The 25,585-nt window shown below is 42.7% G+C and overlaps 1 protein-coding gene across 1 annotated transcript; it reads right to left on the bottom strand.

Annotated features, from left to right (window-relative positions):
- Positions 1 to 785: 785 nt before the first annotated feature.
- Positions 786 to 4,611, bottom strand: rorb (RAR-related orphan receptor B; the record flags this gene model as incomplete). Its single annotated transcript, XM_080498976.1, has 10 exons — positions 786 to 950; positions 1,195 to 1,307; positions 1,467 to 1,577; positions 1,805 to 1,912; positions 2,049 to 2,181; positions 2,507 to 2,628; positions 3,014 to 3,445; positions 3,709 to 3,850; positions 3,968 to 4,053; positions 4,593 to 4,611. The coding sequence occupies 10 exons, from the start codon at positions 4,609 to 4,611 to the stop codon at positions 786 to 788; spliced, it is 1,431 nt and encodes a 476-aa protein (XP_080355102.1).
- Between the last annotated feature and the right edge of the window lie 20,974 nt (positions 4,612 to 25,585).

Here is a 25,585-nt window from a genome sequence, read left to right as displayed (position 1 = left end):
GATGTAATACCTTCTTTACATATGAACAAAGTCCAGACAAGGCTTCTATATATCAACAAACCCAAATCAGTTCCCGGTTTTTACCCAGTATTCTTTTACAAGTCTCAATTTTACAAATTCTGTACACAAGAAACTATCAAATAAAATAAAAACACATAGACATGGTATAGCCAGCCACACTGGACTGCTGTATATTTAAATTAGGACTAACTTATTTTAACAGAACAAGAAGTAATACTGGAATCCGCTCTCCACTAGAAGAATATCTACAGTAGCTTCTCTAAATCCACAATTCCCTCCCCCATCCAGCTTCTTCAACTTCACAATGTCTTCATATCAACAAAAAGAAATGAAATTAACTTTTTTTGAAAGTTAAATCAAATTAACTTACCCATTGTTTTTTTCCTTAAAAGATTTGACAGCTTAAAACTGTTCCTAGATGTTTTAAAGTCTGTACATTTCTGGTCAGTCAGTTCAGTTCGGGTGGAAGCCCCGCTCGGGTGGTGGCTCGGGGTGCGTTTCATTTATATATACATTCTTCAGACTGTATCGGTGAACGAGATGGAATAAGTGCTGGACATTCCTAGTACTGTTGGCGGTGAGTCTGAGCTTTTAGCAGACGACTCCACACCCTCCAGTCTGAAATGTGTCTGGGGGAGCTTGGACATATGTGGTTGCCACGACGACGACATGGTTGACACGGGCGCCGTCGTCTCGTCACGTGTGGATTTCTTCTTTTCTTGGTCCTCTGCTGGCGCCGTTTGCTGCATGGGGACCACAGGCAGTCACTTGGGCATGGCCATGGTGGAGTTTGGGTCTGGATTGAAGAGTTCTTTGTAGAGCGGAGGGAAGAGGACGTTGACCGTCTCCGGGTGGAGCTGCTGGAAGGCCTGGAGCTCCTCGGTATGAAGCGTACACAAGGCTGACAACGTTGGGATTCGGCTGATGAGCTGCCAGACGGAAAGGAGAGGGGGTCAAGGACAAGACAATTAAGACTGATGAATTACAGACAGAGGCGGTCAGAAGCCTGTGTTTTGTAGAACAGTTTACTTTTTTTGTGTCGTGTATCTGCTGCACTTGTCCTTGAGGCTGTCTCAGTTTGATTTATCTATTCCTTTACTCTAAGGATTCGTGTACTTCAAGCCTCGGGGGCTGTCTTGATGTGATTTATCTCACTGCAAAGACTTGACCTACCTTAGCCAGTGCGTCTTCGTCCATGTGGTTCTTCTGCATTATGTGCTGCAGAGCAAAGTAGATCTTCTCCTGGAGCTTCTGGACTTTCCGAGGCTCCATTAACCAGGGCCGATCTAAATAAAACAAAACACGTTCATAGTTTTAGTTACAACTTTAAAGTATTGTCATTTTGCATATCTTATGTTGCCTTTTTTTATTATTTCTTTTTGCACCCTGACGTGGAAATATCACATTTTAATGCACATTGCCTTCTCTCGTCACGTCACACTGACCTGTGGAAATGAGTACAGCCGCTGAGAACAGAGCGATCTCCTCTTCTGTCAGCTGCAGCGAACACAAACTCTTGGCAAAGTCAAACACTGCGCTCACTAAGTCGTCACAACCTTGGAGGGAAACACAGAGAAGGGCAGACAAAAAAGACATTTTATTCCACGTATTCTGGTCATGCATGTGCTGATGAACAAAAATACCTTAGAGAGAAAGAGGATTTTTCTTATTTTTCCCCCATTATTTTAGGATAAGAAGTTTTTTGTTTTTTTTTGTTCAGTTCCAGCCCATTTACCTCATTTCTATTCAGTAAGACAGAATATGTTAGGTAGCATTGTCTTACCTAGAGCTTTGAACATCTGCATGCCTCCGTACTTCCCCTCAAAGAGAACAGTGTTGTTGAGAGGGTTGAATGCCCTGCACATCCGCACCAAGACTACCTCCAAACAACCTGGAAAAAAATCACAAAGAAAGGAGATTCCAGTTGATGCGTGACGGAAAGAGTAAGAGCCTTTTCTTTTCCCCGAGCAACGTGCGAAAACAAAAAGACGGGGACCATCTTGGGAATGTCTGTAGCGTCCACTCACCAGACTTTAGGAGGAGGATCTGGTCATTCTGGCACAATTCCATGAACCCTGAGATGCGCTTGGCGAACTCCACCACGTACTGGATTGCATGGGTGATCTGAATGGCACACTGCTGCCACAGCACATCCCGCGGCTGCAACCAAAGACACAGAGGTTAGAGTAAACACATCAAACTTAGACAAGGATATCTTCACTCACTGAGAGGCTACAACTATGTTTATTCACAATTTCGTGAGAAAAATGCAAGTTGAACTGAATTAAACTTGTGAAACACATTTTTCTTAATAATAAGTTCTTAAGAGAAAAAGAATGATTTCCCATCATGCTATCCACTAACTACCTATAAAGACTTTATTAAATCATTCAGTGTATCACAGGATAGGCATCTTGTTTTTGTGATTCTAACTGTAAAAGGATAAATGCACATGACAGATATTATTACTGTAAATGAACCTCACCTTGCTCTGATACATCTTGACCTCCTCGTAGGAATGTGTCTGCCAGGCTAGCTGCTGCAGCTCGTCCGTCGTGTACTGACACGTCTCCAAGTGAGATTTTATGATATTCTGAGCAATACGGTCTGAAAGAGAGGGTCGTTCATTTACTCCTTTCCATGCTCATTTATTTATTGTACAGTTTCATACAACAGTGTATGCATATGTGTGGAAGCGGTAGAGGGAACTACATCCTCAATGTATTCTATAGCTCATGTGGTGAACATTCAAAAAAATATTGAGATTTTCCTTCTTTAAATTGGGACGCATTTATTACTTATTTCACCAAAACTTTATGGTATGAGTGTGAACTATGCATACAGTCGTATGGCACCCTGTCAGGCAGGTGTGTAAGCCTGTCTGATCTGTTCTGTTCTCAGATTAGGAGTCTGACTCAATCGCTAGTTTTCCATGTGGATTATTCGTGTGAAATTTTCAATCGGGACAAATGTGTTGAAATGCGGCCTTTACCTAGTTCTCCCATGCTGACATTATTCGTCCCCAGCTGACTCTCCTGGTATCCTCCGTAGCTGAACAGGTTGGGTACTGGCGTCAGGTCATACACTGGCTCTTGCTTAATGTGCTTCATGCCCGACATGTCCAAACCCGACTGGTCTGGAGACGGCTGGGTGGAATCCATCCCATAGTAACCTCCTGGGACTCCTCCTCCATTACCATGGCCACCTTTGGGTAACTCAATTACGTGGCCATTGGCATAGGTGCCCCCAATCTCATGGTTGAGGGTGGACAGTCCGTTGGTGAGGCTTGAAGAGTAAACGCGCGCCAGAGCTTCTGCTTCACCCGTCTGCTGTTGCCGCTGCTCCTGCAGTCGAGCCTGGTGCTTCTGGACTTCGGCATACAGGCTATCGCGTTGCTTCTTGGACATGCGGCCGAATTTCACCGCTGTCAGGGGCAGAAAATGCAAAAGAAAAAAAAAAAAAATCAACTCCTATTCATAACTGCAGTTTAGTGAACATTCTTTGCTGAAGAGTAAACAGCAACATGAGATATCTTAGGAACTCATCTCAATGCATTGTTGCTCTGTGTGTGTGTGTGTGTGTGTGTGTGTGTGTGTGTGTGTGTGTGTGTGTGTGTGTGTGTGTGTGTGTGTGTGTGTGTGTGTGTGTGTGTGTGTGTGTGTGTGTGTGAGTGACGCTGGGCCTCACCGTCTCTGGACATTCCTAGAGCGAGACATTTCTGCAGACGGCAGTGTTGGCAGCGGTTGCGGTTCGTTCTGTCGATGAGGCAGTTCCTCTGACGAGGGCAGGAGTAGGAGGCATTGTTCTGCTGGCTTCGTCTGAAGAAACCCTGGTTACAAATATCAACAAAGTATACAGCTTTCAGATACGCGAAGGGCAGACTGAATGTTGTAGCACAGACAAAAAAAAGAAAACATGTTTCGGTGAAACAACCGTCGAATCTCACCTTACATCCCTCACACGTAATGACGCCGTAGTGGATACCTGATGATTTGTCTCCGCAGATTTTGCATGGTATAACTTCGATTTGGGCTGTAAGGAAAAGAAAGAGAATAGAAAAAGTGTGAGTGTCAAATTTTGAACATGGCGTGAATATCTTCTTCGGCGTTGTGAACAAGTCCTTGCTGAGTAAACCCTCTAAGATGCTCGTGTCCACCGGGGCGTCTCCTTTGAGGTTAAAAACTCTCCCTAACCTGCGAGGCTGTGCAACACGAATGGGCTTACACTATGTCTTTATTCAGTATTTGTGTGACTTCCACTTCAGCTTCACAAGGGCACAGTGACACGCAGACACTCATTGCAGAACGCCCTTGTGAAAGTTCTTGTAATGACTTGAATGTTGAGTACTGCATATGGGCACATTACACCACAGTACACTACTCTCCACTAACCTACACACACACACATCCTGAATACACATTAAGAAGAGACCCCCCCCCTGGTAAGAATGATTTTGCAGAGCGATAAAAGCTGGTACATCAGCAAAAGAGCACATTCACTTGTTAGTCCTATCTTTTCTGTGTATCCACACAGTCCTCACATAATATTACTACTGTTGCCATCATACTCACTGTGTATAGGCAGCTCCATGTAATGTCACAACCAAAGGCACAGAAAGGCTCAACAGAAACTACGACACACAGAAGCACTTCTTTCTCCTCTCTTGGAACATACTATCCATAATGTATGGAAAGCGAAAGCTGCAGTTGCTGTTAACAGATATGACATGGATGTAGAGGTAGGCAGGTATGCTGCTGAGATGGCACAGTCTATAAAGAGATTAGACAGCCTATCTAATCCTAAATTATTTCCCGACGAGCTGGTTCCCTCCTCTGCTGAGCACTAGCTTAGCCTCAGCTGAAATAGCCATTTGCATGTAATCGCCTAGCGTAGTGCCACCTGTGGGAAATTTGCACGGCTTTATGAATATTCTGAGACGTCTAGACACAGTTGACAAACACTGCATGTTTTGGTTGAGGTTTGTACTTAATTCGTCTTCATTTTGCATATTGTTTAGCTTTAAAAAGAAAAAAAAAAGCATCGTGAGTGTGTATGTTGCCATAAGCATGTCAGCATGTTGTGAGTGTGTGTGTGTGTGTGTGTGTGTGTGTGTGTGTGTGTGTGTGTGTGTTTTAACTGTCTTTGCTGGAATGAGTGTGCAGTATACATAATTGGATAATCTCTCTTGAGGATCAATGAAAGCAGTCCTGTCTGTCTCGCAGCTGAGCAGGTATGGACTAAACAATCCATCTGCACCTCAGGAAGTCTGACCTGTTCATGACCAGTTGCAAGACTGTTTCTAAATTTCAAATGACATCAACGTGGTATGATTTTGCACTATCCCCTGCGATGCACGTTTTGGAGGCGAACAAGAAATTCAAGATTTTGTATCATAATTGAGCATTTGTAATACTAAATTAATATGTAATATGTTTGTAAGTGTAAATGTGTTTTTCTTTTTTTAATTCGTATGTTCTGTTGTTGAAAAACCACGCGAGACATAAATTGCTCTTCTGAGCAGCATTGTTCCACAGATCTTCCACCACGCTTCAAGCACTATATTTAAATGATATGCCAGCCAGCCACATGGCAGATTTTCACCATTGGTCATCCACTGCTCGACTTTCCCTTTAAATTAACCTCAATGCTTCGTAGAGACGCACGATCCTATTAATTCTAGAAACCAAAACCATCCATCCATTTTCACCAAACTCCATAAATTAATTTATGTTCACCTTTATTTTACAGACTTGCCTATCTGCCCCCTGGTGGCTATTGACAGGTGTGAGCTGTCGACGTGACATCTCACGTGCCACGACCTTGGACCATGCGTTAATGAGCCGCTATACAAACACATCTTCATAGTCGTCAGAGAAAGTGTGAACAGGTCTCTATTTAGTTCATGTCCATTTATAATCCACCTACAAATACCTCAAATTCAACAATAGACACTGTCAATCTCAGTGGACGGCGTGGTGACGCCTGACCCGTGTTGACGGGTGATGAAACATTGTGTTTGACTCTAACTTTAAGTTACTTCATGCTCTTGAGTTGCGGCGCAGCCCAAGATGTGACCCATTTCCACCAATTCTCGACCAGCTGCCTCCAAACTGGGTCAGAGCAGAGCGCTGGTCCGGGACTACACGTTGGGCTTCATACACAAGCCTGTCAATGAATGTGGCCTGCAACAGCCTATTTATAGTCTGTAAAACAGGTCAGTTGCACCCAGGACATGGCTGTTATCTGAAGACCACGTATACATGAACAGTGAACAGATGACAGGGCGACAGCGTCAGCTGTGCATCATTCCTTCTCACGATCCTTACTTTTTGGGATTGCAACAGTAAAGTCTCCCCTTTTTAAAAAAAAAAAAAGAAAAAAGAAATGTCTGATTTAAATGTTAATCATGAAACAACTTCATTTCTTTGTTTAGACAATCTAAGTGTTCAGCCTGCTGCAGGGTAATGCAGATATATATTTGTATAAATGTTCCATAGAAGATGTTTCCACCTGAGAGGAGTGTGTTTGCTGTTTCTTTACAGCGATTACATTATATTTTGACTTTTTTTTTCACTCCATGACAGATTGTACTCTCTCTTTCTATCACATAATTATTCCCAGGAAAGCATGGGCTTGTGGGCATGTGCATTGTTTGCATTTCTGTGGAGATTTGAGTGAACGTTTCACTTAAAAAAAAAAAAAAAAAGACAGAGAAAGATAAAGTATGTGTACATATATCTGTGTGCCTGATAAAGTGTGCATATGTGTGTGTGGGTGTGTGCATTGTTGAGTGTGTGCGAGTGTGTTTTGTTCTTTGCCAGTGGGGACTGTCAGGTAGGATATAGGGAGACGGTCATGACAGCATTGCTGTTGCCAGGGTGACCACCCACTCGCTGCACTCGTCTGGCTGTCACAGCGATGATGTGCTAAGCTGTCACATGCTTAACGGAAGTGATGTCATGTGTGTGTGTGTGTGTGTGTGTGTGTGTGTGTGTGTGTGTGTGTGTGTGTGTGTGTGTGTGTGTGTGTGTGTGTGTGTGTGTGTGTGGAGCCAACTTGGTGTATCATCACCGACGGTCTTGTCGCTCCCGCTCAGCAGTGGAGGCTTTGTGAATTGTTTACTAAAGGACTCCCACTTCCTCATCCAGTCGACAATACCTGCCGACTGCCGTCTACGCCGCAGCTGCAGCGGTGGATTATACATGGAGCAGCAATAAAATGCATTTATCTGCTGTGATTGGGGGGGGGGACGACAAAAACTGTGCTTGCTATTGTTGAAAAAGTTGGGTGTTATGATAATGTATTGTGGGTGTTGGATTTCATGGTTTGACTTTCCAAAGGGAAACTTTAGAGATTAAAAGCTGCAGAAAAAGTGGAATCCTGAAGTGGTGCAGAACTCCAGAGGAAGGAGTCCAAACATGTCTAACTGACACCGTTTCCCAAACAAAACTTTTAACGTTGAAAGCTAATCATTTCTGTTTTTGTGATATTTGTTTGGACTTCGTCACGTCTTTCACAAGATGTGGGTGGAGCCAGGTTGGGTTGACCCCGTCGCCGGGGCAGAGTGAGTGACAGTGCCGTCAGCCAGCGGGAGCGTGAGCGTTATCCTGGGGTTATTATGTAAGAGCCGGACTGCAACGCTGGCGATTCTTCAGCTAAGAGGAGGATCAGGCACTGCACAATCTCTTGAGAGGGAAAGAACTAACTCAAAATGAATTTCACTAAAGAACGAGGCAAAGATAGTCCGTGTAATATGGGAGTTGCACTGTGTGTGTGTGTGTGTGTGTGTGCAGTCGATCGTGGCCATGAGGGTTGTATTGCGCTGGCACGTGTGTTGTGATAATTGATTTTTAATGAAGTGAGAATCTCCTGTGTATTTCCTGGGCTGGCCCTTTCTCTAAATAGAGTCCTAATTATCTACATTGCACTGCAGAAAAAAAAAAAAGTAGCAGTCTTGCACTAATAATACAGCAATACTTTACTCTGAAGCACATAAGTAGCTCAAACAGGGTTGTGAAAGTTATCCACTCGTGGATACACAAGAACAAAGTGGCTGTTTTCAGACGGCAATTTCATCCCATCCATACTTGCAATGTAACAGCAAATTAGGACCACTAGGTGTTGCTATACATGTTAAGTTAGTGCACGTGTTTTGTGTGTATATGCTTGAAGACCTGTATTGTATTTATTGCTTTTTTTGCGGTGAAGTTGAAGATCGGCATAAAGATTCTGGTCCGGAGGGTAGTATAGTAGTTATATTTGAGTTGAGAGTCTGCAGTAGAAGATGAGTGAGTTCAACATAAAGGCACAGAAAAGCATGAAGGCATTGATGGTGTGTGTGTTTTCTAAAGGGTCAGACTGGACATGCATGTTTCATTAATTTCGCCTGCAGCTTGAGTCGACAACAGAGAGATCTCTAAAGCAACACACAGTATTTTGCAGGCAACGCGATACATTAGAGGCTGGTAGTATCGCAGTTTACGGAACAATTGGAATCACTTTCTACCGTAACTTTTTGCCAGTGAGACTCACTTCAGAAATGCAAACACGGCTGCGACTGTAGTCCCAGGGGTGGATTTGTTGGGGGGATGAATGTGGGCGGTTTCTTCACTTCATTAAAAAATATGCATATACTGTAGCTCCTTTCCGATTAACTAGATATCTTTTGGGGAAAATGAAAGCGATCGGCACTTTACCCCCCACCACTCCTTGTTAAAACTCAACAACTCAGGCGCTGGTCTTAGATGTCTATATACTGTGAATCATGTTCGCTATCCACTCCGCTTCAGTCTGTTTGACTTTTTCCATTTGTTCCTCCTCGCTGTAAGTGGCTGTGTGACTGGGAAATCATTCCTGTTTCCGTATTTCATGATCTATTTCCATCTCTCAGCGAAATTCTGTTTTCCTTGTCTCGTCGAGCTAACAGAGGAGCGCCCCCCCTCCCCCCCCACTCTCTCTCTGCCAATGATGAAAAACACTGTGAAAACTTTTGTTGGCGTGATCGCTGAGTGGATTAATGCACACTGCTGGGAATAGCGTATAGCAGTGCTGCTTGGGTTATCTCCCCTGTGTCTCCTGTCATGTTTCCACATCATACTGTCCCATTAAAATCAATGAAACACTGCCACCGCACATGGTTTCAAACGGACTTCTGCTATGTGCTGTCATACTTTTCTCTCTTTCCTGTCTTTTTTACCATCTGAAACGTCTAAAAAAGAGTACATATTGAAAAGTGGTGGACGAGCTGCTTCGCTTGAATTAATGAAAAAATAAATAAATGAAATAAATTATACTTTACTCTTTTTCATCTGTCTTGCATTCTATATCTCCTCTTTTTCTTCTCTTTGTGATTCAAACTCCAGCATACAGTATTAAAACGTCATTGTTTGGAGGTCCTGTGGCTTTTGAGATTAAAGAGCTGAAGACATTATCATGAAGTCCAGCTGGAGCTTCGTGATGCATCTCATTCTTCAGTCTTTACTGCCTGTTTCTCAGTTTACTATTCAACAGTTTTCACCACTCACATTTATAGACTTTTTTCAGCTGACATTTATTACATTCAATGCCTGCACATCGCCCACTTAGATAAAACCAGTGTAGTGGATCCATATATGGTTTAAAAAAAAAACCCAGCCATGCTATGTTTTTCTTAAATTACAATTTTTTTTTATACATATTTCTGATGCCCAACTCACATGTTTATTTATTGCATTAATGATCAGCTTCCTAAAATCAGTGGAAATGCCCCAATCGATGTATTTATTAACTTGTTGGTGAAAAATAATTGGAAACCATTTCAGTGAACCACCGATCAGTTTTTGTTTATCCTCAAGCATTTGAACAATCGGGAACAGGATAGACAGGCAGTATTCGTTTTCTGATATTTACTTGACTATTTAAAAAAACGGATTGTGAAAACAAATCTAACTTTACGACCTCGATACCAGCGGCAAAGTCAAAGTGCTGGTGATAATCCCTCTAAACTAAACTGGGCCTGAGCTCACTGAAGCATAAGGGCGACATACTGACGTGTAACGTATCATCAGTTTATGTGATGAGGAGCGCCAACCTCGGCTCTCGTTGTTTTTACGGTCTGCTGTGTGGTGCATTACAGTAATAATCATAATGCCATGCAGTGGTCTCGTCTCCCCTCCCCCTCCCCCATCTCCATCGACTGCCGCCGAGCTTGTCTTTGTCCACTCTGTAACAATGTCAGTCACAGTGTTGCTGTACGAGCAACGAGCATACATCCAACACCCCCAGCTTCCGCTTTCCCATCCGTCCATCGCCCCCCCCCCCCACTCCCTCTGTTCACTTCGCCAACACACACTCACACTTACAAACAGTCAGAAAAACAGTCGTTCCTGCCCTCCCCCCATGCTGTATGTCAGAGGGCATGAGCTTGTCCAGCTTGCCATGCGGCCCCAAAGCACTCTGGGTAATTGCTCAGATAGCAGGTCTGGGATCAGCTGCGGTTTGCTCATAGAATATTGTGCCGTGGCTTGATTGGACGCCATGGCGAGAGAACAGAAGGGGGCCACTGGCTGTCATCCAGTGCATCGATTCACATGCGCAGGCACAGGCACAGGCACAGGCACAGGCACACGCACGCACGCACGCACGCACGCACGCACGCCACACACACACACACACACACACACACACACACACACACACACACACACACACACACGAGACATATTCAGACAGACAGAAGCAAACATTCAGACATGCTTCACTGCATGCATTACTGCAAAATACTTTTTAAAAAAGAGGTCTTGACTGAATGATTTTTTATGCCTACAACCCCCCCATCACACCTTTAACACACACACACACACACACACACACCACGCACGCACGCACGCACGCACGCACGCACGCACGCACGCACGCACACACGCACACACACACACACACACACACACACACACACACACACACACACACACACACACACACACACACACACACACACACAGAGCCAGTGCAGCATGTGTCCTCTGATAGATAAGGAAAGAAGGAGGCGTGGGAAAAAATCCACAGGGTAAACCCAACCTCTGCCTGAACACACACACACACACACATATATATATATGCAGTCTGCCCATCTGCCCCCTCAGATCTGCCTCTCATGGTCACTGTATGCGCACACGTACATGCAGGCATGAGCTCAGACTCGAACCCCCCCCCGGGTGACCTGTAGGACCCTGACGGCCTTTGACCTTTTTCTTGAGGACCAAGAGAGTGCAGCAGTGTGGAAGGAACAAGTCCAAGTGTGAGAGGCCTGCATCTGGTCATTACTGTCCTGAAATCAACCATGAGAACACACACACACGCACCCACACACACACACACACACACACACACACACACACACACACACACACACACACACACACACACACACACACACACACACACACTCTCTCTCTGAGGCGCTGCCGCCTCCGAAGTCAACACGCAAACATGCGCAGGAAAACACACACAGGCGCTTGTACAATAAGTGTTTAAGGCCGTCTTTGTCTCGCTCTCTTACATATTCCTTTTCTTTCTCTCTCACGCCTTTGCCCTCTTGTTAGCAGACATGCATGTGTGCACATTGAGCGGTTGCACACTGAGCCGTGTTCCTGCTTTGTTTGGGTGAAGGAGAATCAGTGTGGGGATGAACTCACGCTGACTGAGATCCTGTTGTTTCATATCTGTGATAATAAAATAACATTTCCTTGGCGGTGGCCATCCTCGCTTAACCTCACTCGCTCCTCCTACTATGGTGTTTCTCTTGAGCCTAATTGTAGATGACAGTGTGTGTGTATGTGTGTGTCTTTGAGGGGGAAGGGAGAGGAAAGGTGGCTATCCTCATGTGCAGAGAAACAGAGAGAGAGAGAGAGAGACGTCCAGGGAACGACAGAAAACTGTTTGGTTCTTACATAAGGTAAAAAGAAATGTTCCCTCCGTTTTGTTGGAGGGACATTTTTCCCCGTGATAGCTGTTGGCTGGTCTGATACAAGAACGGGGGGGAAAAAAACGATCAGGATGAATGAACTTTAATGCAATAATGAGACTGAAAAGCTCCTTTGTTGGTAGTTAATAGAATCCAATCAATAAGCGAGACCGTGTCTGTGTTTCCCTCCAAACCTGATTACATATTGTAGAAATTATTCATACAAGCCGATGTACATGAAGAGCCCAGACTGGATTTTACTCTGCAAACATTTATAAACTAATGTCCCCACATGCCCCAAAAAAAATCATTTGTTAAACAATTTTTGAGATTTTTTTTTAAACCACTTTTATGACAGATGTGTTTATCTAAAGCAAGCTTCAGTTGACGTCATTACATATATTGACACTTGTTAGTACTTTGCCAGGTTTACGTACAAAACCTATGATCAGATACCAGCAGATGACAATAGGCCAAGGAAATATTAATACAAGGCATCACAATATCTGTAGCAAAGAAATACTTACTCGTACTATTTATTTCTTCAGTGTGATATACTCTAAATATGACATTTTGGTCAGATGATATAAATATCTGTATGTGGTGAGAATTAATACCAAACAAACTGTTTGAATCCAAGGCCCTTAATAAGAACTAAATCATGATATATATGATCCATCGATTTCACATCCTTTGATTGAATAAGTGACATTACTGTTGTGAGGTAACTAATTCCACTAATTCAGACAGAATCTATCGACATTTAATTCACTTTCTCTGAAAATCATGTTTGATTATTATTCCTGTGCCCATTGAAACAATATGAAAATATAGATATGGCCATTAATATTTGAATTATCATTGCCACAGTATTAAATAAACACAATAATATATTTCTGCAATATCTTCTATGAGCGATTGAAAAACATCCATCACAAGTAATTATGCTTCTCTAGATTTTTCTATTGATCAAACAGGTCATTTACTTTATTTTTGGGTCAAAAACTAGCATGCACTTCATATTTTTGCAGACCATTACCTTTAGGATGCTCTTGTGCCTGAATTTGGTTGTTCCCAATGAAGTTCCCTATTTTTCTAAATTAAATCATAGCATACATTTGCAGGGCAGCATTTTCAGTTGAGAGTGTGTCTGTTTATACAGCAACTTTCAAGAACGAAACTCCTCGGTGTTACTACCACTTGAGTAAATATTCCAGCTCCGCTGCTTGCCAGTCGATGTGTCTCTCGGAGTGAAAGAGGCTGTCTGCTTGAGAGTGAACGCAAGCATATGAAGGGGTTCCCAGTTGGGTTCATGTGTGTTCTAAAGGAGATCTTGAAATTCACGTGTGTCTGTTTAAGCGAGTGTGTGAGCATGCACATGTGTGATTGTATGTGTGTGTGTGTGTGTGTGTGTGTGTGTCCTCTCCCAGGGATGGCCGCTAATAGCTCGCCTCGGGCAACAATTTAACTCAGCCTAACAAGGTTCTCCCCAAAGTGGCCCCAGGGGCATCTCTCACAGAGGCAAATTGATCACAAAGACTATCACACAGCTCAGTTCAGCTCGACCCAGCCAGCATCGCTCTTCACCTGCTCTCTCTCTCTCTCTCTCTCTCTCTCTCTCTCTCTCTCTCTCTCTCTCTCTCTCTCTCTCGCTCTCGCTCTCTCTCTAGTGGGATGATTTAACAGAATGCGTTATGAGCATTAAATCGGAGTGCAGAAGTAGCAGCAGCAGCAGTCTTGGTTTCATAATTGCATTCTCCTTCTGAATGGTGGGAGACCTCACATTAACAGCTACTACTTAGGGTGCACACACACACGCACACGCACACACACACACACACACAGACACACACATTTGAGCAGACACTCACGCTCATGCAGGGTTAAGAGAGGTATCTAAGGATTTGGACACAGTAAAAGAGAGAGGAGGAGGAGGAGGAGGGGTGGAGGGAAAGAAAGGTAGACCTAATAAGAGTCCCTTCAATGAGATTACAAGCACTAAAACAAGCTAATCTTTGTCATTAAGAAAAGATGCCGCAGTAGGCTAAGTCATATTAAAGGCTTATTGTAGCTGGCGTGTGCTTTTCACCTGCCAGCACTGGACACCTTCACAGTAGTGCAAGCGATTTGCAACTTCGTGTCTTTTTTACACCTTCATAGTAAGAGTGAGGAAGCAAATTAGACCTTTTCCATACAAGAACAATATAGTTTGTGCGTGTACAGAAAAATAGTTTTCAGGTATATATTTTCATTCGGGTTGTTGCACTTATGTGCACTTGGGTATGATTATGGGTAGAGGCTGGAAAGTTTTACAGACACACCCACAGTATATGGACTAATCTGCTTTGAGTGGCTGAGATCTAAAAGGTGGTTTGCAAGAGTGGACTTTGGATACAACTATTTCAGGTGACGCTGTTATTTATGACTTATTCCAGATACTCTATGCAAAGCAATATGAGGACAGAATAGTCTTTTGTGTGTGTGTGTGTGTGTGTGTGTGTGTGTGTGTGTGTGTGTGTGTGTGTGTGTGTGTGTGTGTGTGTGTGTGTGTGTGTGTGTGTGTGTGTGTGTGTGTGTGTGTGTGTTGTGTTTGTCACTGTTTTCTCCCCATTGTTTCATGTAGGCCCTCTCTTGCTCAAGCGAACATGCGCACACATCTGCGGTTGCACTATTATATAACTCCTAAGTCTCTTTTACTTGAACCTCTTTTTCCTTATCTCACTCGTTCACTCACTCACAGTCTCTCCTTTCCACTCTCTGTTTTTGCTCCTATTTTCATGGGGGATTAGATTTTGAACTCGGTTCACAATACCCAAACAGGTGCAGAAAACAAAAGGCAAAAAAAACATTAAGAATCGATGTCCTGTCACTTTTCGACCAGATGAATTGGTTCAATTTATGTTTTCTCAACTCCGTCCTCCAAGTTGCCCTCATAACTGTGTCATATAAAACCAGAGCTAAGTGCACAGGTGCAGGTGATTATACTGCCTGACTTTGGACCATCAAACACAAAACCAGACTTGTAATAATAATAATATGATCATTTGTACTCTTGATGCATGCACGTAAAGAGCTACACCCCCAAAGTTATCTGCCTTTTTGTTCACATTTGATCAGTTTCGATGGTTAATAAGCGCAGTCACCCTCTTCCCCCAGCTTTTTACTCCAATGTAAATTGTCAGAAAATTTGAATATTGAATTGAATATCATTGTGCGTCCACTGAGACATGCTGCCTTCATGGATGAGTAAAACTGACAAAACAGAAGGAGCTGTCAGAGGACTCTATGACTTCAAGGCAGATTTAGAGTTTAGGAGTGGTTCGGGCTGAAATCCCTCCCGGCTAAGATAAAGTAGAGACACAATCCAAAGCGTGCTGTATAGCCCACGCTTTTGTGTGCATAGAGATTTAGAAAAAGAGAGAGGAATTGACTGAGGGGAATGTGTTGGAATAGACTCCCCGAGACAGCCGCGGAGGGATAAAACCAACATGGAGTGCACGCTGAGCACATGCTAAACAAACACGGGCTATGATAGCGGCTCAGTGGGACTATAGAAGTGGCATCCAGGCCACACACCCAGCATGGCGGGATGTTTTTAGTAGCCGGCTCGCAAAAAAAGAGGTCAGGCAGACTCACTAGGTGAGGACGTGACTGTGTGTATCCGAGGAGGCAGAAGCAAGTGAGTCCTGAATACAAGATGGTGAGTGCGAGTGTGTGAGTGTGTGTGTGTGTGAGTGTGTGTGTGTGTGTGTTGTAACAGCACTCTGCCGGGACCTCAGTCAGTCACTATGGCTGTGCTGAGGGATTAACAGTGTGGCCTGCATGGGCTTGGGGTAATCTCTCCTCTCTTCTTACATAACACTGGGCCATTAGTCAGCACAAACACACAATCAACAACACCGCGCTCGACAACAGCCAACACACACACAAACACACACACACACACACACACACACACACACGGGCTGACAGAGAAGAGGTTCGCTCGGGCCAGGTGCCCACTTTAGTTTGCAGAGAGTGATTTTATGGTGACGAGAGGAAAACAGTGATTCAGTGAGAAAAGCTGCACGCCAACTTGCTGCTTCCGACTGGGCAGCATTATCAGGTGGTACTGTTGCTGTTCAAAATAACTAAAACAAGCAATATATTCAGACTGAAGTGTTCACTTTCATAGCTTTTTTTTTTTTTTAATGAATCATGAAATAAATGATTAATACCACCGTAAATTGAGGTTGTGTTTTGATGCAAGGACAATTACTGGTGTGTACAAGCTGCAACAATTATAAGTTCTCAATTGTGCTTTACGCTTGATTACCTGTTTATACAACAGCTTCCACTTGTGAGCTCTCAAAGAACGAGCTGTTGTCAAAGCTTATAAATGCTAAATGGTGATAGTTATGGAGTGTTTGTTTCTATTATTATAACAAATCGGAGCAATGAACATTACAAAACCATTTAGAAGTCTGGCATGACTTTGAATTGATCTAATTCCTAAAAGGTGCAAATACTTAAATCTCAACTGAAGCCGTTGCAGTTATGTGCCATAGATTTATCTAAACAGACTGCTTCCGTTGGCTTTGACTAAAAATTGATCCCGGGAAGCTTTCGAACTGGACAAATCAATGCACACACAAGCCTCTGAAGCAAAGCAGGATGGGACTAATTCTATTGGCATGAGGCCGTCATGCGTAGTATTGCTGTGTGCGTGTGCGTGTGCGTGTGCGTGTGCGTGTGTGTGTGTGTGTGTGTGTGTGTGTGTGTGTGTGTGTGTGTGTGTGTGTGTGCGTGCGTTTGTGTGTCAGTGCTTTCATCTTTTGCACGCGCCCGCTTGATATCTTGACGGTCAGTGCAAATAACGTCGGAGGTGAAATAATTATCGGCAATTTGTCGCACATTTCCAGTTGTAACATTCTCAATGGGTCCTGGTCCTTCTTTTCTTCGTTTGATGCTGCTTGGCATCACCTCACTACTTTATGCCCCCCCTCACATTCTTTCAGGTCCTGTCATCCTGTCATGGGAGACTGTGATTGACACACATCGCGAACGGAGGAGATCAAATGGCGCGATCAACTCGTCCCCCCTTGTTTGTCCCTCCAATGCTGAACTCTTTGACCTGTCTGACTCGGGGGCATCTATGTGACGCAAAAGACTTACAACACTCAAAACAAAACACAAAGCATACACAGAGGCAAGCTAATGAGGGTGACGATGAGGATTGCCGGTAAATGCTTGTCCACAATAACAAATCACGTTTGTGTGGTTGAAATTTTACCAGCATCGTAGAATTATTAAACAACCAGATTGAATCAGAAAAAATTACTACAATTAAAACTGCTTATCATCACTTTTACGATTCTATGTATTTATTTGGATATTTTCTTGGCGGGTGCTTCTTAAAAATAAAACTGTGCTCCAAAACACATTTCTTTTCTAACTTTTACTGATATACCTGTATTACACAACTGTTTTTGTTGCCTTTGACAGCACAGCATCAGGATTTAAAAAAAAACTGAAATAATTATACAGTCTCCATCAGCATCATATACCACACTAAGCCACACTGAACAAAAAAACACACACACACACACACACACACACACAAAACTCAGTTTTATGAGATGCAGAAAAGGCCTTGATGATGATATTCTGTGTGTTTTTCTCTGGCTTTTCCAGGCCGGGCAACGGGGTGACATCATCTTCAGCCAGGGCTTCAAGAGTTGTGGCTATTGTTAAATGATAATTACCACCGCTCATGAGGGGCCTCTATTTTTTATAACCTTGTGGTTGTGAGCACATTTCTATGTAAGAGCAGCCGGGACTACACACACACACACACACACACACACACACACACACACACACACACACACACACACACACACACACACACACACACACGCACGCACGCACGCACGCACACACACACAGGTTGGGAGTGGGGGCCGCACGGCCCACGCTGATTTAATTCTATCTGACAAAACCCTTTGGGGCGTGCAGAGGGAGAGAGGAAGATGGAGAGAGAGAGAGACACAGTGAAAGAGGGGTGAGAGAGACGCTTCAGGGGCCTCTTCTGCCAACCACGGCTGTAAAGTGAAAGCAGGAGCTTTCTGTGCACCCCCCCAAAGCCTCGCATGCACGAGAGTGGTCGCAAGGCCCATTAAAATATGGATAAAATACAAGGTGCATGACAGAGGAGTTTGCCACAGGTTCAGAGAGAGAGAGAGAGGGAGAGAGGGAGAGAGAGAGAGAGAGGAGGGCATGTTTGGCCTTCTCATGTTTTTTCTTGCTCAAGGTTTAATGGCCTGAAGCTGAGGGAGCACATAGCTTTATACCACTCAAACATAAGAGCTAGATAGATAGATAGATAGATAGATAGATAGATAGATAGATAGATAGATAGATAGATAGATAGATAGATCTATAATAACTGGTGTACTGAGAATATCTATTTAATATCTATTAAATCGTCATTAAATGTCTAATAATTTGGTTATAATTAATATATTGTATGGAAATATTATATTGTGTCAGTATATTATTCCAAAAGTTAAGTGTTAGGCATCAAGTTCATTCTCTTTTTTTAACAATATATCTGTGATTAAATTCCGCAACACATAATTTACCACGTCTACTTTTATTGGAAGTTTATACTTTCCACAGGTGGATCAATAAGCAGTTTGTCTTATTTGATGGCATTTGTGGCCAAGCAGACATCCTGTTTGTTTTTTGTTTTTTAAACTAATTCGAGTGTTTCCAAAGTCCCGAGGAGCTTCAAACAGGTGAAACAGGCTAAATTATAAAATGCAGTTCAAGATCCCTCAGCTGAACGAAGTGTTGCAACTTTGCGTCAGCGATAATTGCGCAACATAAGAACAGCAAATAAAACAAACCCCACAGCACTAAGCCGGTGGTAATAAGGTTAAATATTAAAGCCTTTGTGCCGGACTCCTAACGGAACCGCAAATTATGACCGAGGAGCAACGAAAAAAATAAACTTTGTCCTTTTGGAGGAATTTAACTGCACTGGGGCTTAGTCAGGGTAGAATGAGCCGTGTGTGTGTGTGTGTGTGTGTGTGTGTGTGTGTGTGTGTGTGTGTGTGTGTGTGTGTGTGTGTGTGTGTGTGTGTGTGTGTGTGTGTGTGTGCGTGCGCGCGCGCTGGTCGACATTGACATTGAGTTTCAACATCACCGACTCGGTGCACAGAACGGAAATGGGTTAGTAGAGCGCTTGAAATGCAGCCTATCCATAACCTATTCGATTAGGTTTATTAACACAAACTTATAAATTAAAGTTTTTATTCATTAAAAAAATAATAATAATAATAAATGATCCCCTTCACATACTCTGATCCGGTCTAGTTGTCTGTAATTTCCGCTGGTGTGGAGCTCAAGTCATTAAAGCCAAACATCATGAAGCGCTCTTTTCTCCCACTAACTGCAGCTTCTGAGGCGCTGCACTCCTGCAGGCTACAAACTTAATGTACACATGCATGCACGTCCTAAAAATAAACTTTTTAAGAAGTAAAGTGCCTGAGGCTTCAGAGAGATCCAAACTGCCGTACACCTTTACATTTAAAAAAAAAGAAAAGAAAGAAAAGTGATCAGAACTTCTATTTCCAACATTTGAGAAGAAACGGAAAGCAAAAACCCTGCCGTGTGTACGTGTGCGTGTTTTATTTTATTCGCGTGTGTCAGACGCGGAGCTTTTTGGGGATATAAAGTGCGGCGGCGTGTGGAGCCGTGTGATGGATGTCTTACCTCGCATCGTTGCTGGCGTCGCTGGAGCTGGTGCTGAGGCTCGCTTCCCGAAGCAGCAGTCATGAAGAAACAAACAGAAACACTTAAAAACGGGGGCTCGCTGGGGGAAAGATCCTCGGTGGAAAACAAGAAGAAGAAGAAGAAGAAGAAGAAGAAGGAAAAGAGCGCGTCTGATCTGCGTCGACGTCCACTGGCTGCCCTGAGTGGAAGCGTCTGTGCGCTACAAGCATCCCAGAGCGGGGGCGCGGGGCGGCGGGCTGAGGTCTGTCGGTGCGTCGGTCGGTGCGCTCTGGTCGTGTGGCCGCGCTTCTCATTGACATCTGCGCTCTCACCTCTATGGGAGGGTTTCACTGTTTTCTTGCCGGCTGAGGGAGGGAAGAGCGGCTTTACCCGGGGGCCCCGGATTGGACTGGAGCACTTTCCGCTCCTCCCACTCTCTCCTGCTCAGCCGGCAGCCCCGGAGTCTGCACGCGCGCGCGCAGCCCGAGCGCACTCCGCCGCTGCGGCACGCTCACAGACTCAGGGAAGTTTTTTTTTTGTTTTTTTTAATGTCACCTTCCAAGTTTCGTCAGTCTCGTGCAATTCATGCATGAACAGGGAAGAAGTCAAGCTTAAATCTGTTTGTATGTATTTCTGACACCTCCGGCTCAGTGTGATCACATTTTATGCTTGATTTTGTGATTTAAAGTCACAGATGAGCCTGTAGTTTGTTTCTTCTGTTGCAGGCGCAATTTAAAAAGCACGATTTAACAAACTGACAACATTTGATCAATTTATTTTAAATGAGTTAACTACGGATATTGGAGCACAGACAATAATGAATATTGTGAATGTATAAAATGAATTAAAACCATGATTGGACTCTATGTTGGCAGAAAACACATCAAAGTAGATAGATTATTTGTACACACTGCATATAAGCTGAAAGTATGTTTGATGGGCAGTTGATGGAGATGCATAGGATACACTCAGCAACTTTTTAATCTGAGTTACAGTTATTGATAATATTATATATGTAACAATTAATAAATAAGTAAATAAATTAATCAATCAATAAATAAATTCACACTTCTCCCATAAAGGTTATATACCGTGCTGTATATAGAGGTTAATAGATCTTATGACACAGAAAGAAGAGCAGCTCAAATAACACAATTGTCTCAGGTGTCCACAGGATGGTTTCCTGGGTGGGGTCTGTTCCTTCCTCTCCAGAAACATTGAAATACTGACCTGGAAAATTAAAAGGCAGGTCCACATCGGACCATCACCGCACTGTACAGTACAATGACTGTCCCAGTGCAGGCTGCAGGGTGTGGCGGCAAAATGTATGGAGTGTGATCGGAACTGGTCGTAAAGACTCATCACTTTGTGGTCGGATGAAATTAAGAGATGTCTTGTAAATATACTTATCTGAAAAGTGTCCGTGGTGCGCTGCTTGAGTCATTTCTGTTTCTGTTTCTGTGGTGATGTTTCACCGTATTTTCACAATATAACTTTCACATTTTGTAACAGATACTTTCAAGAAGACTTTTCAAGTAAAACCACACATCGTTCATCCCAAACTGTTCCTGTACATGTGATATATGAGGGGTTAGTGTGTGTTGCCATTTTCCTGATCTTGTAAGGCCAATGAGCCTATATATTTTACATTGTACAATATAAATAGTAAGATATGATGCTTACATCATTTCCAGGCATCATCACGTGAGCTGAAAGTGATATTTTACTGGTATAGATTTTTAGTGTTCATAGTTGATGTTCATGTTGTCATACACTGCACCTGCTAACACATAGAAGTTAAGCGAAAGAGACACCCCACCAGGGGTTTTCTTTTTCTTTCACCGAGGTTGACTCCTGTCGACCTCTGCGCTTTCAGTGAAGCCTCAACAAATTGTAAAATGTGACCATGAATGTGCAGAAGGGTTTCTGTTCTGTCAGTGTCAAAAAGAGCCACTCCTGTCTCTGGCGGTTAGCGTCACGCCCGGTCTTCCTCTCCTCTGTCATTAGAGTGCTTTTCTCAGGGATCCACGCTGTCGGAGCTTCTGCCAGTCTGCGCGAGGGAGCAGCACCGAGACAGGTGTGGGAGAGAGGCACTTTCACCCCCGGTCTCTTTTAGCCTCTTTAGCTGTGGCCCAGGGAGGAGAGAGAGAGAGAGAGAGAGAGAGAGAGAGAGAGAGAGAGAGAGAGAGAGAGAAACTGCCCCAAGCACATCTCCACTGACCTACATTTCATCTGTCACTTTTTTCCACTCTTCTTTTTTCATCTCTCTTTCCTCCAGTACCAACAGCTCCATAATTGTGATGTAATGACCAAAGCAAGCGTGATAAAATCGCAGACTGGTCAGGGTGAAACGTTGTTGAAGACGGGGCAGACAGAAGAATGAGATGAAGAAAAGAAGAGACAGTGAAAGACAGATATTGGGTTAGAGAGGGGGGTGGAATAATAGACGGGGGGGGTAGTTAGTCCTTAACAATACAATAAAGGTTTTTTTTTTCTCTCTTCCTGTTAAAGCAATAAAATGTGATCTGTGTGCTGCGTGGACTTCAATCCATCTGAGGGCTGGGGACTCCATTAAGAAGGATTACCCCTCATTGCCAAGCCTTCACCGTTCTCCCACGGCCACAGAGAAAGCAGAAAAATCACTTCAAACATGACCAGATATGTACGTCGTCTGTCGAGCAAGAAGAAAAAGTGAGGGAGCGCATGGAGGTTGTATTTGATGAGATATACTGGCGTGGAGGCTGTTCTGTCCATATGGTGGTAGGAGGGAGGAAGGGAGCAGACTGGGCCATGCCTCAGGGCTCCACTTGGAGGAGGAGAGCGCAGCACTCTGCTCCGAGATGGAATCTCAGGTCCTTCTGCTTTTATGTTTTGTTGCTCTCCGGTTGTGTCGCCTGCCCCCCCCCCCCCCCCCCCCCCTGTCTACCTGTGTGACAGACAGTCCTCCTCCTGTGTCAAAGGTCAGCAGGCCTCTGGTCGCCGCTTGGCTGGTGGCCCACCACCCTGCTTTGTGACCATCGTGTCAGTCATTATCTTTTCATGCTTGGATCCAGTTCTAACCGAATCACTTTGTTTCTCTCTTTCTCCGTTATCAGCTGAAGGTTGACATCTGTAGTCTAGATTTATCACAGCATTCATTGGATGGTTACGCGTGAAATTACAAGTTTTCATGCATGCTTTTAGGATAACATTTGAGTCATGCCCCCATAAGAGTTATAAAAAAAAAAAAAAGGTAATTTCAGCCAATCTTTGGTTGGAACAATAATAATAATAATAATAATAATAATAATAATAATAATAATAATTATAATAATTATTATTATTGTTATTATTATTATTATTATCATTATTCATAATTAATAATAATAATAATAATTATTATTATTATTATTAGTCACCAAGCCTGCATCCAACATCCCAATGAAGGGAGTTTTCTCCACATTCGGCTCATATTTGTAGAGTCTTTCTCACACACTATCACTGATTTAAAATTGATCTCATTGTCGTGGTTACCTCTTGTTGAAGAAATGTAAATGTTCTCCATGTCCAGGACTGACCATTGGAAGATGTTTCTCTCATGCCACCCCGCTGCAGCACATCAAAACCAAAGGAACAGGTCATTGTCAGGCTTGTACAGAATCAGCCCATGTATTTAATCATGCCTTGTTTTACTCAAACACACATCTAAAGCCTGCATCGACAGTACATTCATTTGATAACTTTAAAACCAAATACTGCACATAAGATGTTTTTTTTGATATTTATTGATTCTTGGAAAATAAAATAGTATACAGTCAAAATATCCCTCTGTTTGTACATGATTCAGCCCCGTCATACAATATTTCAAAATGACTGAACGAGCTATATGCAATAATTATTCTTTAAACTTGCACCCTCATAAAGGGTCATTGCTTTCTGAACTTTGCCAAATCAAACTTCATTTTACTGAATTTAAGTGCTCTTTTTCATCTCGTCATCACATAAACCACATCAAATTAATTAATTACAGCAATTCTTTGTCTAAACACACGTCTTAGTTCTGAAACATAATCGGTATTTGAACATATCATTTAGCAAAAAGAAAAACTCCACTCCAAAAAAAGTTTGAATGAGTGGAAGCTGAATTAAAGTGAAAAGACACGTGGGAATCTTGTCACCATGCTGTTGGTCGAACCTTCTCATTGTATAAGCTCATCTCCACATGAGGCCAGGTGAACGAGCCGGACCGGCACACTTGAGGTCAAATAGGAATTATGAATGAAATATAATTCTGCATGATGCATTTATTTTTCAAGCAGCAGTTTCATTTGTTCACTCTAAGTAGTCCATTAACCAATGGACTGGCTGGGAGAACTTGTCATAATATGGACCACCATCATCAAATAGAATGGACAAATAAACAAACTACTCTTCAACATAATTGAGTACAATTTGTGGCATATTATGAATATCAATCAGATGGTATTTACTCTCAGGTGTTTGTGTTTATTTTTTCTTTTATAACTCACAAAGACTTGATATAGAATGCTGCAAAGTAAAATGGGTTGTCAATTTGATAATACATTTATACATATATAATATGATAGATGTTACATTCAGAACATGGAATAATACATACGATGCTGTGAAACTGTTTTAAATTGATTTACCACAATAGTTGATTGTTTTCTGATTTGATTTATAAAACTAGTAAAACTGAGCAAGGTGTGCAAATGCAACAAATGTTGCCCAACAACTTCATAAAAACTTACAGCAATATAGCAATTGTTTTAGTTGACATGTTCTACACCTAATTTAAGCAAATATAAATGTAATAATAAATATTCAGGACCAGTCTTATATATCATACATGCATGCTTCCGTGCAGCCAATAGAGCAGACATGGGCCCAATGTTGATTTATGAGTCAAGCTCATTTTAAACACATTTGGACCAGGTGTAAACTAAAATGACTTTTCTCTCTTCCAAATACTTTTTTTTTTATTGTCGAAGACAATGGAAACTTTTCAGAGTGTAAAATATTGAATGTATACATGCAAACTAAAATTTTGTGACTCAACACGGATTTGAACACGCTCCCTGCCACCCTGAGGTTTTATTTTCATTAGAAACAGACAGGAAACGTGTGTACTCAATCTATACTCAGTCAGCAGCTACTGCCGTGACACGTGAACAAGAAACCAGTGTGAAAATATGTTTGTTTGTTGAGCGACAAGAGAAAACAACAAGTCAGAGGAAAGCAGGATGTGATATCCTTGTTTCTGTTAAAGCAGCTCGTTCACACCACTCATTGCTGCCCTTGAATCGACCACTAGGAAGTTAACTTATATATAATTAGATAAGTTTCCTCTTGAAAATAAGAAATTAGGCCACAGGTCTCTGAGGATTCCCCCTCTCCAATCTGTCGACATGTTCCGCACTGCCTCTTATTTTCCCCTGAAACAAGCAGGTGATTTTTCATCGTAAAAGTGTGTATGTGTCTATATATATATATATATATATATATATATACGTGTGTGTGTGTGTGTGTGTGTGTGTGTGTGTGTGTGTGTGTGTGTGTGTGTGTGAGTGTAGTCTCGGCTGCTCTTACATAGAAATGTGCTCACAACCACAAGGTTATAAAAAAAAAAAACATGCATATATATATATATGTATGTATATATATATATATATATATATGCATGTTTTTTTTTTTGTTTTTTTTTAAACATGCTCTACATAGATGTCCTTACAGATTATGAACATAACCTCACACCTCTGAGTGGCTTTTTTTTTTTTTGCTGGTGCGAATAAAGAGGTTCATTTTTTTCTATTAGCCTGTGCACCAGATTGTTTCACATATATTGCCTCTGTGTAATGTGAC

This window comes from Blennius ocellaris (genome assembly GCF_963422515.1).
Source record: "Blennius ocellaris genome assembly, chromosome: 7".
NCBI classification, from domain to species: Eukaryota; Metazoa; Chordata; class Actinopteri; order Blenniiformes; family Blenniidae; genus Blennius; species Blennius ocellaris.
This window is presented reverse-complemented; position numbering and strand designations above follow the sequence as displayed.